Below are 14,165 nucleotides of genomic sequence, written 5' to 3'. Positions count from 1 at the left end.
TGCATATAACGCTGCCCGGCTTATTGGGGATGTACTGCATGGATGTGAGGGTAATATGTAAGATACGATCTGTCAGGGGTGTCGGTCTGTTGTAAGGATTGCCAAACATGTCTGACCAACACAAACTCGACGTTGGACGCCTCGTCCCTCGTATTGGAATGATAAGGCAGAGCTAGGAAGGCCGGCTCAGTGACGAAATTTGTCAGAAGAAGACAACCATTCAAGTGCCTTCCAGGGGGCCCGCGGATGTGTTCGTACAGAGTCGTGCCAGGGGAACGAGGTGGGGAACACGAGGGCTTGCGCAGGTGCATCGTCGTAGAAGCTTGTTTTAGCGTTGGAACATGAAAGAGAACCCCCAAGAGACCAAGGGGTAGGCCAAGAAGAAGGCGGAACATGCTAGCCGGGTGTGTGAGCAAAACTCTTTCGAAGGCGTTATCACAAAGCCGACTGCCGATTGGTCAATGGCTCATCCCGGAGCTCTGGTCCAGCTGTGTGCGCAGGTTTTTTTTTAGTTACCGCACGCCAGGTTTATCGCACGCCCAGGACTGGCTGAACACAGGCCGTTTGTAACGGTTTGTGGTGGCGATACATAACTATTAAGTAACAAATAAGCCGTTTTGGGGGATTTGAGGGTCCGAGCCGCACTTGCAAGGGCAATGACGGGCGCAGGGCGTATAGAGCATCAGCGGCTGTACCTTGGCACTCAATCACATGTGGCCGGGAGAGTCCGATAATGAAAGCTGAACGGGTGATGGCAGAGTGAGGGCGGGAAGACGGCGATGATTTCTACGAGGTCGCCTGATGGTGAAGAAAAAAAAGGTCGAACATGACGAATTAGGCAATAGTGAAAAGGGAGCTAAGCCCTCCGCACTCTGATCGCCGGCAGCTGCTCCTGCACAGTGGGGGGGTGTTTTTTTCCTCCGGGGGGAAAGAGCGGAAGGAGATGATTACAAGTACTCCGTACGGGGTAATAGCACAGAATATACTCCGTATACTCCGTATGGGCAGCAAGAGAAAGAATACGCTAAAGGCCAAGCCTGACTCTGTCTAGTGTCCGGGGCCTGGCTTTTCTACCCTGGTCCCAAAAGCTCCATCGGTCGACCATAAGCTGCAATTCGACGACAACGTGCCATATCGAAGCAGCTTTCTGAAAAGGCCCGGAAAGAACTTTGCTGATACTGGACACCAAGATTCACTGGTCTGAAACATTGGTACTACGGGTACGAGCATGACTTGTCTGCAGTTGGGCTATAAGCGATGGTCGTTGTTATGCATCTTTCGGTCGGAGCTCTGAGCCAAGCAGACGACAAGCTGGCATATTGTGCGCGTTTTGACAAGCAAACAAAAGCCAGAGGCGGAACAATCATTGCAACAGACCAACACCCGCAAAAAGAGGAGACGGTGCTGAAAGACATACACATAGAGGCGAATCAAGGGAGGATATTCTAAGCCGTGGCCTTACTTTAGGTCTTGTTCTCCTAGCCATAATGCCACTGTTCGAAAACGCGAGACGAATCCGCTTTGCGGCGTTCTTCTAGCCAGCTCTCTACAAAGTACCTCCACTTTCTGCTGATACCCTTCTTCTCTCGGCCCCGTTACTTATTACATCCGATACAACTGGCCCAGCCCAGACAAGCACGAGTACCCGTACATGGTACTCCCACTTCCCAAAATGCTCTATCCAAACCACGCACCATGACCTACGCCCAGAGACAGACAGTCACACAACTCCCCTACTGGACGTGGGGTTTACGGCGGGCCCGTCTTGATGAAAGATGATGGCTCCACGCTAGGCATTGCCGCTGGAGTGGAACGGGGGCGAAAGAAATATCTCTCACCCTACCAGCATCAGGTACTCCGTACGAATACAGCACTACGAGTATGGACGGTCGGCCTACTCGTATCTCGCTACGGGTACGGAGTAATACAATTTGTGCTTCTCCAGCAGGTTGGTATCGCATGGCAGACGGCCTCGCTCTCTCGTCATCACTAGCTTTCTTCCCGTTCTCCATATTACTCCTAGCTCCTCCTCGTCTCTCATCCTTTACTTATTCGAAGGCTTTCCCCTTTGTCTTTTGACTGTCTCCTGACTTCTTATCCCTGTTCACGTCTCTACGGCTCTGCGCCTCTACGCCTTCACGCACTGCTGCATCCCCAGCCTGGTTCTCTCATGTCGCCAAGTTGCTCTTGCAGGAAATCCGTCAGCACCAATGTCGTATCCATGGGTCGGCGCGCCGGCCGTCTTCAACGGCACCAACGCCGAGACCGGCGGCGATTCCAGTGCGTCCTCTTGCTGCCTACCCCCGGCTGCTGCTAACAATGCGCAGCAACCGAGAACCTGAACCAATGGTATCAATCGGGCGACCAGGCGTTCATCATCGTGGCATCATGCATGGTCCTCATCATGGTACCAGGCATTGCCTTTCTTTACTCGGGGTTGGCACGGCGCAAGTCGGCCCTGTCGTTGATATGGGTGTGCATGATGTCCTTCAGCGTGATCGTGTTCCAGTGGTACTTCTGGGGCTACTCGCTGGCCTTTAGCAGCACCGCGACCAACGGCTTCATCGGCAACTTGCACCACTTCGGCCTGCGCAACACGCTCGCTACACCGTCGCCCGGCTCACCGCTGATCCCAGAGCTGCTGTACTCCTTCTGCCAGATGCAGTTCTGTGCCGTGACAGTCGCCCTCGTTGTCGGTGCCACGGCTGAGCGTGGCCGCGTGGTGCCAGCCATGGTGTTTTCCTTTTTCTGGGCCACCATCGTCTACTGCCCCATCGCCTGCTGGGCCTGGAACGTCAATGGCTGGGCCTTTAAATACGGCGTCCTCGATTACGCTGGCGGTGGCCCCGTCGAGATCGGCTCCGGCGCCTCTGCACTTGCCTATTCTTGGGTGCTTGGTCGTCGCAACGAGAAGATGATGCTCAACTTCCGCCCCCACAACATCTCCCTCATCACCCTCGGCACCACCCTGTTGTGGTTCGGCTGGCTAGGTTTCAACGGCGGCTCTGCCTTTGGCGCCAATCTGCGTGCCACTATGGCCTGCTGGAACTCGTGTTTGACCGCCATGTTCGCCGCCATGACCTGGTGTCTGCTCGACTTCCGCCTCGCCCGCAAGTGGTCGCTGGTCGGCTGGTGCTCCGGCACCATCTCCGGCCTCGTGTCTGCCACACCCGCCTCGGGCTATATCCCACCGTGGGCGAGCATCATCCTCGGAGTCATCACGGGGATTTCCTGCAACTTTGCCACCAAGGGTACTGTTCTATCTTTCCTTGCCCCTCCGCTCAATGCTCTTTTGTGCTCTTTCCTGACAGCTCAGTCAAATTCTTCCTCCGCATCGACGACTCCCTCGACATCTTCGCTGAGCATGGTGTCGGTGGCATGGTTGGCCTCTTGTTTAACGGCTTCTTCGCTGCTGACTACATCATCGGCCTCGACGGCGTCAACACGGGCCTCGTCTCCGGCGGCTTCCTCAACCGCCATTGGCGCCAGCTCTATGTCCAGATCGCCTATCTCGTCGCGTGCTCCGCATACGCCTTCACCGTGTCTGCCATTCTGGCCAAGATCATCGACCTCATTCCTGGCCTGCATCTGCGCGCCTCCGAAGAGGCCGAGCTGTTGGGCATGGACGATGATCAGCATGGCGAGTTTGCCTACGACTACGTCGAGGTCCGTCGCGACTACCTCGCCTGGACCCCTGCCGAGAGGGACCCCAAGCCAAATGGCGCGCGCATGGTACCGCAGCATGGCATCGAGGGCCACCAGTTGCTCATGACGAACGGCCAACCGCCACAGGACTCTCAGGTCTCACATCCGCCGTCTCGTGCATCGCCAGACCCCGTTTTCGGCCCTAGGGAGCGCGGGAATCGTGAGAAACCGTAGCAGTTTCTTCAACCCTGTTTCATGTTTGGCATTGCGAAAAGTAAATAATGGCAGCGAGTCCGCATTTGCAGCATTGGATTATTGTATGGCTTGTATTATTGGGTATGGAAGCCTCTGAGAGGATCCATGGGAGGATTTGGGTTTGGTAGCGTTTTAGTATCTGGAAATCTATATCGGAGTACCTTTAACCTCTGGGCGAGAAACGCTAGCTATTAGCATGTACGATCGCAGTTGGAGATCTTTTAAAAATCACCAGCTGTCTGAGTAATCGCTCTTTGGGAGAGAACTAACTTGCTGCGCGCAGACAACAGCCACAATTAGTAAGCATCCTGCTAAGCTCTGGACGAAAAAGTATAAGAAAATTTGCTTTGATAAGATAGATATATAGCTACGAGTACGGGTATGACACTTTTGTTGAACAAAGCGACCGTCCCTGAAAATGTGTCTACAAATGAATGACCCCTTTTCCCGATTATTCCAGACCGTTCCAAAGCGTGCATCGAGATGATCGGCAGCCGTCATGTCCCGCCCGCTTCGCTCCGGCCATCCTTTCACCCTGTCACGATGCAAGCTGTCCCTGCAGTTCGCTTAGGCACTGGGACACCTGGCGCAAAGTCGGCCGGCCGTATGCAGTCTCGCTTCTGTCGCCATCGCCGCCGGCTGACGCCTTATCCTGCAGCAGACGGCAGTTCCGCTCTTGAAGCCAAGCAGCTCCTTCGGCTAACCGAGTCTGCCAGAATTTCCGTGCCTTGCTCACAAGGTTGTCCGCCACTAGTCGATAGGCAGTGCCATCGGAACCGCCGGCAGCGTAAGCGCTCTGCGGCTGCTGCTGCTCACCGCTTGTTGCCTCCTCTTTCATGTAAATTTTCCCGCCCCTCCGCACAAACTGATTCTGCTCCCGGGTGCCGCCCTCGCCCAGGCACCGTGTGATCAGCTCCTGCACCGACGGCGGCGTGCGCAAGTATGACGGAAACTCCACCTCCTCCGGCTCCCAGCGATATGACTGCCACACTGCGCCTCGGTGAGGCGCACTCATGCCCTCAAAGATGCACCAGAGCACGCGTCCCAGCATGTACACCATGGCAGCCTCCTGCTCGCGCCGCGTGAGACAGATCCAAGCTATATTGTAGCCGTGGGCCGGGTTGGTGTATCGCGTGTCGTCCTCGAGGTGGGCAATGAATGCCGCCACCGCAGCCAGGTCGTGGGGGGGCTGGGTGTCCTCCTCACCCCCTTGACGGCCTTCTGCAGCCGCTGCTGCCACCCAGCATCCTGCTAGTGCCTGCTTTGCGTGCTCGCAGTGCTCTTCTGGGATGACATGGTCCGGATTGGCGCTGGCCACGTCCGCGTCGTCGCGAGACAGGATCCGCAGATTCTCGACAAAGTCGACCTCAGGCGCTGAGAAACTGCTCCAGACACCACGCTGCTCAAAGTCGATGACGACAACGTCGCCTGCTGGTGGCCTAGCACCGCTCAGCACGATGTTGTCTAGGCGCAGATCCGGGTAGTAGCATTGGCCTTGGTACCAGATGTGGCACATGGCACGCGCCAATTGGCAGGCCCAGCGCAGCTGGTCATCCAGGGCGAGACGGCCGTTCAGCCGCAGAATGGGCAGCACGTCGCGCAGAGTGCCAACCGGGTAATATGGGAGGGTGAACCCGACGACGCCGCGCTTTCCACCGAACATGCACGGCTTGGAAATAACGTGTCGAGGCCGGCCGATGACATGCTCGTGTGCAGGCACGTCCCGGAGAAGTGTGCGCAGCTCGTGGTACAAGTACTTCACGCTGCTGTTGAGAGACTTGAGCAAGATCAACTTCGTCTCGTATTCGGGGTCGCCCTTGATGTGTACCTCGCAGACGCTGTCGTGCAGCTGGCGGACTAGGATCACATCATGTATATCTACCTCTGGCGGCAGCTTGGCTCCCTTGGCGTCCCGAGCGCCTTTTTGGCAACCAGTGGGTTTTGACGTTTCTCCCTCTTCTTTCCCTTCGCACTTCGGCTCGGTTGGCTGTTCTCCTGATAGGCCCCACATTGCCAGGAGCTCTCGATATGGCAGCAGGTCCTCTTCCAATGGGTAGTTGAGATAGACGTGAATGCGAGACTTATGGATGTGGCAGCTGAGATTGTCGATGACAATGCGAGACCCAAACGGACCGCGTTGGTAGTATCTCGCCACAACATCCGGGTGCAATGCTCCATCTGGGTGTACCGTATGCCATTGTAAGATCCGTAGGATATGCTGGGTGATGCCCAACTGCCGAAGGCGGCCGGCATCCTTGATCGAGAAGGCTCTGTCGAGGTTGAGAAGCTGGCGCAAGAGGGGAGGATACAACGCCCCCTCGTGGATAAACACGTCGATGCGCATGGGCGACGGGTCGGCTAGAAAAAGAGGGATGGCATAGTATTGCGTGCCAAAGCCGGTGCTGCCATCAAGGCGCCACAGGGGATGCAAGAGCGGTGCAAGGCTTGTGATGCGGTTCTTGGGGTTCAGCTGGGACGTCTCCCAGCCACTCTCACCGCCAGCGAAACCCGCCTCCTGCTCATGGACAGACTGGAAGTCCACCTCTTCGTCTGGTCCAGAAAAAGCAGCCGTGGGATGGACGACATCGTGAATGGCTCGGAAACTAAAATCCATTCCGCAGACGAGAGTGGCTTGAGATTGCTCTGGAAGACGTTGTCAGAGTACGGTATTCCTGAAAGTAATTGCAAAACATGAAGCCTTCTGTCCCAGTGGGCAGGTGTGGCGGCGCCTGCAAGCCGATTTCGTTCATGTATGCCGCTCTCAATCTGCTGTTTCGGGCTGCCGACAAAAAGATGACAAGTCAAGTGCTGGGGGGCTTCGGGTAGTCATGAGATGCTCCGCTGCCAATTCTGCGTTGCACGACTAATTGCCCGATGCATGCCGACTGGACGACAGAAAGCAGACGGAACGGGATATTAAGAGATGAGGGCGGAAAATCTCCTAAGTAAAAAGTCAGGCTTCCAGCTCTACTGCCCATATTTGTCTTGGCCTATCGGATTCGGCGACTCGATTCGTTGAACAAAGAGTTGCTGGCTTCAAAACTAGGGTTCCAGCTGTAATTCTCCTCTTCCGCCTACCTGCAGTTAAACGACTTTGACAATGGGCATGGGAGATGCAAAGTTTGAGGTCCAAGATGGGTGCCCATTGTTAGGTAGCATAGGGAACGGGGTGAAAATGGCTGTGGAGAGAGGCACTCAAAGCGACAGCGATTGTGCGGAGACATAAATTGTGATTGGCTTTTTCGGCCTTCTCACATTAATGCAGAGCTTAAACCGGAGATATGTGCGGCGGCCATTTGCTCGACAAAGATAAGACGGCCGGCCGATTTCCAAACCCACGATAATGATCTAGTCCAGAGCCAAAAGGGAAAATTCTTTTGTAGAGCTTTGCAAACGATTCGAATCATACTTACTGCCGTCTTGCGACCGGGCATACCGGACGTGGTAATACCGTTGTCGGTCAGGACAGCATAGGCTCGAAACCACTCGCTCGTTCCCTTCTAGGCGCCTGGGCACCGCGGGCCAATTATATGCTGTTCTCGCACGTGCATCACCACTTACAAAAGATGTCAGCAGACGTTGAGGAAGGACAACGCGGGTACGATGTCGTGCAAGGGAACTTACTGTCATCACCTCCCTAATTCGACATTGTCCATAATAACGCGCGGGCATCTAGCATATACAACCGGTCAAGGAAGGGGGTGCGATTAATGGCCGAAGGCAAGGGGGCCGGTCTGTTGTGTTCAAGAGAGATAGCGGTCGTTTGCTGCGTGGCGCTCGATGGCCGGACTGCTTCACAGATCTCTGGTTAGACAACAGCGGCCTCTCTCGGAGTCCGAAGTTAGGACACGGGTGCGAAATACCCAGGAGTCACTTTTCGACCTTGCGGCGGGATCAATCTTCGGTGCCAAGGCGTCTTAGTATCCCAAGTTGCTTCAGGTGCGAGAGTGATCTGGTTGAAAGGAGTAAAGTATCTATGAAGCAAGATTGACGCACTCGGGGTTTTGCTGACACCCAGCGTTTTATGCTTGCCGTTCGCCTCTGGAGGTGGTATGGTTGGGACCGGAAACGGCCCAGAACTATCTCAATGCTCGCATTTACTGATGTCCCTTCATTTTTTTCAGTTGGCAGACTGTTGGATATCATACTCTCCTGTATGTGTGCCGTTGATGTGGACTTGGTCATTGGTCGTGAGATTGACCCTAGTTCTTTCAGTCTCACTCACTCTGCTGACCTACCGGGATAGCAGCATCGTTCGCCCCGGCGGGTCATGTAGCACGTGTTGCAAAGACAAGAAGAACTGGGGCTCGCCGTCGGTCACTGGTTGCCACATGCAGGAAGCCTCGCGATGCTAAGTCGTAAGTGGGGTGCAGACTGCGAGAAGAAGAAAGCAGAGCGGAGAAAGAAGTTGAGAAAGACCAAGTAGCTGAGGCGCCAAGGAAGGAACAGCTCACGAGTGAGGTAAGGGTGGATTACACACGGCAAGCACGGCAAATGGTATCGGAAGGAAGTCGCGCTCTAGCTTCCTGCCTTGTCTCCCACCCTTCGGCTGACAAGCGCGAGCTGGCCGCCGACGCAATGTATTACACACGAGTGACAAATGCAAACACTCGTATTAGTGTCTAGGATTATTGCGATCAAGATGTCGGCAACTTTAGGACAAGCAAGTACGATGTAGAGCCGAGGGAGAACAATTGCTATGTGCCGTATCATAGAGAAGGCCAGCATGCAGCCACCGAACTATCACGCGGCATGATTGATGCGTGAGATATTTGTGGGAGTAGAATGTGTTAATGCTACGCCCGGCATCCCATCCAACTTTGCATGGAAGTCGTACCCACAGGGGTGTGTCCATGCAGCTGTCGGTACAAGAGGCCTGCAATGGCATACGTCCACATGCTCACAAGACACGTAAAGCGTGCATGAAGAAGGCGCACATTTGCGTGGGAGAGAGTGTGATGGAGGAGGTGTAATTTCTGGCGCCTTCTTACAAGTGAGGTAGTGCTGTCTCTCTCTGCAGAATGCTCCCACTTCCGTTTTGTGTGCGAGTGTGACTAGATTGCGGCTGCGTCTTGACACAAGTTCGAAGTCTACCAAAGTATTCTAGAACGGACCCGGCATCGGACAAGAGGTTCTTGGGGGGCAAACAACGGGGCATCTGGGGAAAAAGGCTGCAAGCACCGCGTGGGAAGGGACCCTCAGCCGTACATAGTAAGGAAGGTAGGCTGGAGAGCACGTTTCTTAATAAAAGAAAAAACCAAAGGAAAAGGCGGCTAGTTGCCTCGTGGGCTAGCCATTCTTCATCGGATTGAGTCGGCGCCAGAAGTAACAAAAACAGAAGCCCGGGCCGTCAGGAAATATTCGGCATCAGGCCAAGACTGGAACGGATGCGCTCCTCTGCGGGTACCAAATCGAAACTGCTTGGCGGAGGCCACCTGCATTGTGGTGGAGGCGAGGTGTGTGACCTCATTTACACAATGCAGGAGGAATATGCACCTATTACACGCCGGGCGTTCTAGGTCCATCGAAATTGTCAGCAACACGTGCGCGGCCCAGCAGCGTAAGTCCAGGGCTAGCTCTATGGCCTCCGCGGGCCTCCTTCACTTGGTCTGGGACGCTGCATGTGACAGCCTTGGCTCCCGGCTCGACAGAGAGATCCTGCCGAGGATTTCGACTGTGTTTTTGCTGCTGCAGGCGGAGGCATACTTCTCCGGCTCCCATGTGGCGCTGAATGCCGCTTGCAAATGCTCAGTCTTACTTGTCGACTCCGCAGCGGCTCGGCCTCTGCTACTCCGTACAATGTAAGATATATTACTAGTTGTAACTAGAGATACGTTTTGCAGCGTCCTCGTAGCGCCCTCAATGGGCCCGTTCGGCTTCGCTTCGCCCCGCCTATCGGGCGTCCAACTAAAAGAGAACAGATCGGCATGCCGTTGGCAGCCAGGTCTCAGATACCTGCTTTCGGAAATGCACGGTTGGATGGCCCGCAAATTGCATGGCGCCCATTTGCCCGCCCTGGACTGCTCCTGTCAGAAATCAGATTGATGACGACGAGCAGGGAGGGGCCCGTACGAAATATTGCATTATTTTCGCCGTATTCTGCAATACGACCTTAAGCCCGTCCAGTACGGCGTGCTATGTAACTAGCCTGACCGCCACCTGTCCACTAGAGACGGTTTCCACCCGCCTAAACTGTCGGGAGCCCGTGTCGGCTCCATTTACTAGTGTAGCGGACGACGTGGGCTAGCCTTGAAGCACGGGCGCAGCTGTGCCACCGTTTCTACATATCAGCACGATGCAATCTGGAGGGAACTGAGTCTTGGATCTTGGTAAGCAGTCCTCCGATCATCTCGTTCCTACCCCTTCCGACGGCCGTCACTGTCTGCCGTCGCAGCCAGCAGTCCAGCAAGCTGTCGTGCCCAGTGGCGGACCCTACAGCACGATGCTTTACTCTGTATTCTGCCAAATCCGGCTGAAAGAGAGTGGAAGTGGGCCAGCATGTGTAGTTATGGGTGCGTCTGCGGCAAGGCGAATGGAAACGGGGGGTCTGGCCGAGGGGGGTGTGGGGAGATGACCCATATTGCAGCTGCTCTAATACGTTGTATAACTCAAACCGATCCTGCTGCCCAAGCAAGCTGTAACCAGGAAAATCTGTGAGAGGACGAGAGAAACGTAGCACCCTCCTCCAAATTTCCCGCCTCTCCTCTCGCCCCGGTTTTTCCTGTCCTCTGCCGGTTTGAGACTGGCAGATGAGGACTTCTTCACTCGCTAGCTTGCTCCAGTAATGTCTGCGTGCGTGCGCAATTTTGATTTGCATTGGCACCATGTACGAAAGCGTAGTCCGTACGTAGAGTCTGCCGGCCGATGATACCCTCGCACCCTCGCACCCTCTCTGGGCGTACGGCTCCGTGTGCATCCTTTGCCTCGTGCTCCTCCTCGCGACGGCCTTCAAAATCCGGGAGGACTGGCAGCCCCCAAGAAGGAGAGGGCCCAGATGGCCTTCAATTGGCTGCGGCGGCAAACACCGCTGCGAGCGCTTGTCCTTCTTCACCATTTGTTCCGGCCGTCCTGTCCTCTCTTCCCCTTACAGCTTTCCTGGCCCTTTCCCATCCTCCCACTCACTTCTTCTTCCTTCCCTCTCCATGTTGCCTTCGGAATAGCGGCCTTCGGAATAGCGAGACAGCCCCTCTCCTGCAGACATCGTCCCTTCCTCGCCGCTGCATCTGCCTCGCACCACTGCCTCCTTCCCGATTGAATAATACCTGCGCGCCTGCCCTCAGCGAGTGGCTCTTTCCTCCCGGCCCGCCCGCACCGGTGTGAGCAGCGCACCAGCAACGGAAAGGGCGACAGACTTGCAATCCTTTCTCGTTCTGACCACATCCTCCCTCTCACCGAGTTTCCACATCCTGTCCGTCTCCATTTTTGCCCCCAACGCCTCATCGCTCACCTTGCCGCTCCCTGCTTATCTCTGTGCACCTCGTGGTCGGTCTGGCAGCTGCGCTTTGCGCCCTTCATTTCGCCGTCGCCTACCCTACCACCCAGCCGCCTGGCTGCGCCGCGCTTTCGGAACTGGACTGAGGACCTGCCTGTAGCCTGATCCCGCGATAGTTTACCGGAGCCCAGTCCCCGCCACCCGCCGCTCCATCGGTCTGGCGACTCTTACCATTGCGAAACACAACGACGTCGTGTCGCAAGTGCAACCCGGGCAGCCGCTGTAACTGCGCGCCGTTTCGTGTCCCTCTGTGACCAGGAGCAGCAGCAGACATCAATCAGGCAGCAAGCATCAGTCAGCAAACAGCAAACAGCACACAGCACACAGCACACAGTAGACGGCAAACAGCAAGCAGCAAGCAGCGAACCGCACGCAGCAAGGGCTAGCAGACTCAAACACGGCCTCAACTGTGCTCACCGGCAGCTGCACGCCCAGCCTCATCGGCTCTTCTTGCGGCCTCTTGTCAGACCATCTGCGACAAAGAGCACAGAAATCTTCTATGCATGTCCGTCCTCGTCGCATCAAGTGCTCCTTCATAACCAACAACACAACAGAACACGAACCCACCCTCAGACCGACTCCTCTAATCCGTGTCCGCTTTCTCCATACCCCCTCCCCCCGGTCTGCCGGGTTCTTCGAGAGGGGCTAGAATCCCGGATTCTGCTGCAGTCTTCACGCAGCCTCCGGTTTTCTATCGTCCACGATATCAAAGCCCCACGTTTTCTTCTTTTGCCGTCTCCCACTTCTCGCTTCCACCCCCCTCCCCTCTTTTTTCTTCCCCTTAACCATATCCCAAAATAGGAACATTATACCGAAATATGCTTAGCCAGGCGCCCTAGCCAGGGTGTAATGCAAGCACAACTTGACCTCTGCTCGATCCTGTCGCTCCTACCACTTTGCCCGCTGGCTGCCCTTCTCAGATCTACATACACCCATTCTGACCGGCGCTCTCGACGTTGGAGTCACATTTGACTTTGCTCGAGCAGATCACTTGGATATTCATTGGGTCGGCTCTGGCCATCTGCCATACCACATCCTCGCCATTCGCCACCCGCTGGTCCATACACCCCCTTACCAATTCCTCACCCCTTGCATGACCTTCTTGGCTTCTACTGTCTAGCCTCTTCGGTGTACCTCCTCTTACCATTGTTACCCAATTTCTGCCTCGCCTATTGCTTTCATCGCTGCCCGTATATCTCGTTTCCCTTGTCTAAATTCCCCACTGAACTACTTCACCGAGTACATTACACCTCCCTGGTATTTTCGTCATCATGGTAAGAAACCCACAATTTCCTTCCGTCTGTTGCAAACTTGCATCACTTAATATCGCCATGCTTTTGGCATCCGTCTATTTCGTGATACTGGCCTGCATGCCTATCGTTCTACAAATTTCTTGTTTCGTTCTTGCTCGGCCCCTTCAAACTATAATGTGTATTCCACATCTCCCTCTCACGTCTTCATATCCAAACCTCTTTCTTATATCTTGACACAACAACCCTCGACTTGAAGTCGGGGCCGTGACACAAAAGTTGATCATCGTCTGACTGTGGCATAGGACAACACAATTTCTCTTAAAAGGCGGTGGCCTTTCACGCATGACGAAGACGCTTTTGCACCATACTACCAATCTGATAGTTTCTCTCTCACATCAGACGAAGTTGTCTCGTCTTCGTTGTTACCTGAGCAACACCACATCCTCTGCCAAGCAGCAGACATACTGCAGATTTCGGTTACAGACATCATATCACTGGCGTCACCAATCTCTGACCAATACATTCTCGAGCGAGCAGCACACATCCTCAATGTGCCCCCACAAAGCTTGCAGCAACTAGCCTACCGAGCTCCTGAAGGCCGCCGACATAAACGTATTCGGCACAGTTCAGACCACATCATGCCTCAATATTCTGGTGGTGCTATGGACAGAGCGTTCCAAGAGAAGGCAGCATTGCCTCATGCTTTTCACGCCACTGCACAGACCCTTGAAAGAGATCAACGGCAGCTACTCCCGCTGTCCCCCTCTCAACACGGTCCCTCTTTCTTAGACTCGACCACCGCAGGAGTAGCAGAGTGTCTTGGGAGCTTCGCCTACTGTCCCTTAACGAGCACCTATGAGTCCAGAATCGGTGAGTTGCAGCCTGTCATCTTGTGTTTTTTTATTTTTATTTTTATAAAGGGGGTTTAGACACAAGCTTTCCTCTCACCTAGCATCATTGCTCTGTTGTAATCCTACGCAGTGCATTGTGCGAGTTCAGCGCTTCTCTGTCTAGTTTGGTGTGGCTTTCTGCTAATACGATGCATAGATTATCATGGCATTCCGCCCTCTGAGCCAAGCCACCAGTTTAATGGCGGAGCATATTCCGCGGATATAACACCCTCCCCTGTTGGCGAAATGTGCCATGCACTGGCAGGGGAGTATACGACATCTCCTGTTAGCGCGACTTGGATGCTCAGCGATGATACCAATTCGGGCTCCTATATTCAGGGCTACCCGGCAATGCAGCCCACGGCTCCAGCTTTGCTAAATGTCCAACCAACTATGATCCAGCCATCAACCCGTTTGGAGACTATGTATTATCCGAATGACCGGCAACTTGGCTTCCCAAAAAGTGAAGAGGCAGAAACATCGACAATGGGGGCGCTTCATGTGGTAACAACGGATCTGGTAAACCATTCACCAGATCCCCAAATTCTGTATCACTCCCCGATACTTGTGGACACATCTTCAGCTACGGCAGCTCCAAAGCCACACCCCTCGGGTTTATTGCCAGCTGGG

At 54.7% G+C, this 14,165-nt stretch overlaps 2 protein-coding genes across 2 annotated transcripts; one reads left to right on the top strand and one right to left on the bottom strand.

Moving 5' to 3' along the window:
• Positions 1–2,210: 2,210 nt before the first annotated feature.
• CMQ_368 (ammonium transporter) lies at positions 2,211–3,879 on the top strand (the record flags this gene model as incomplete). The annotated part of the gene is made up of 3 exons (XM_014317447.1): positions 2,211–2,280; positions 2,328–3,251; positions 3,317–3,879. 3 exons carry the CDS (start codon positions 2,211–2,213, stop codon positions 3,877–3,879), a joined length of 1,557 nt encoding a protein of 518 aa, XP_014172922.1.
• Positions 3,880–4,438: 559 nt separating this feature from the next.
• Positions 4,439–6,514, bottom strand: CMQ_909 (uncharacterized protein; the record flags this gene model as incomplete). Its single annotated transcript, XM_014317988.1, has 1 exon — positions 4,439–6,514. The coding sequence occupies one exon, from the start codon at positions 6,512–6,514 to the stop codon at positions 4,439–4,441; it is 2,076 nt and encodes a 691-aa protein (XP_014173463.1).
• Between the last annotated feature and the right edge of the window lie 7,651 nt (positions 6,515–14,165).

Source organism: Grosmannia clavigera (genome assembly GCF_000143105.1).
Source record: "Grosmannia clavigera kw1407 unplaced genomic scaffold GCSC_140, whole genome shotgun sequence".
Taxonomy (NCBI): domain Eukaryota; kingdom Fungi; phylum Ascomycota; class Sordariomycetes; order Ophiostomatales; family Ophiostomataceae; genus Leptographium; species Leptographium clavigerum.
This window is presented reverse-complemented; position numbering and strand designations above follow the sequence as displayed.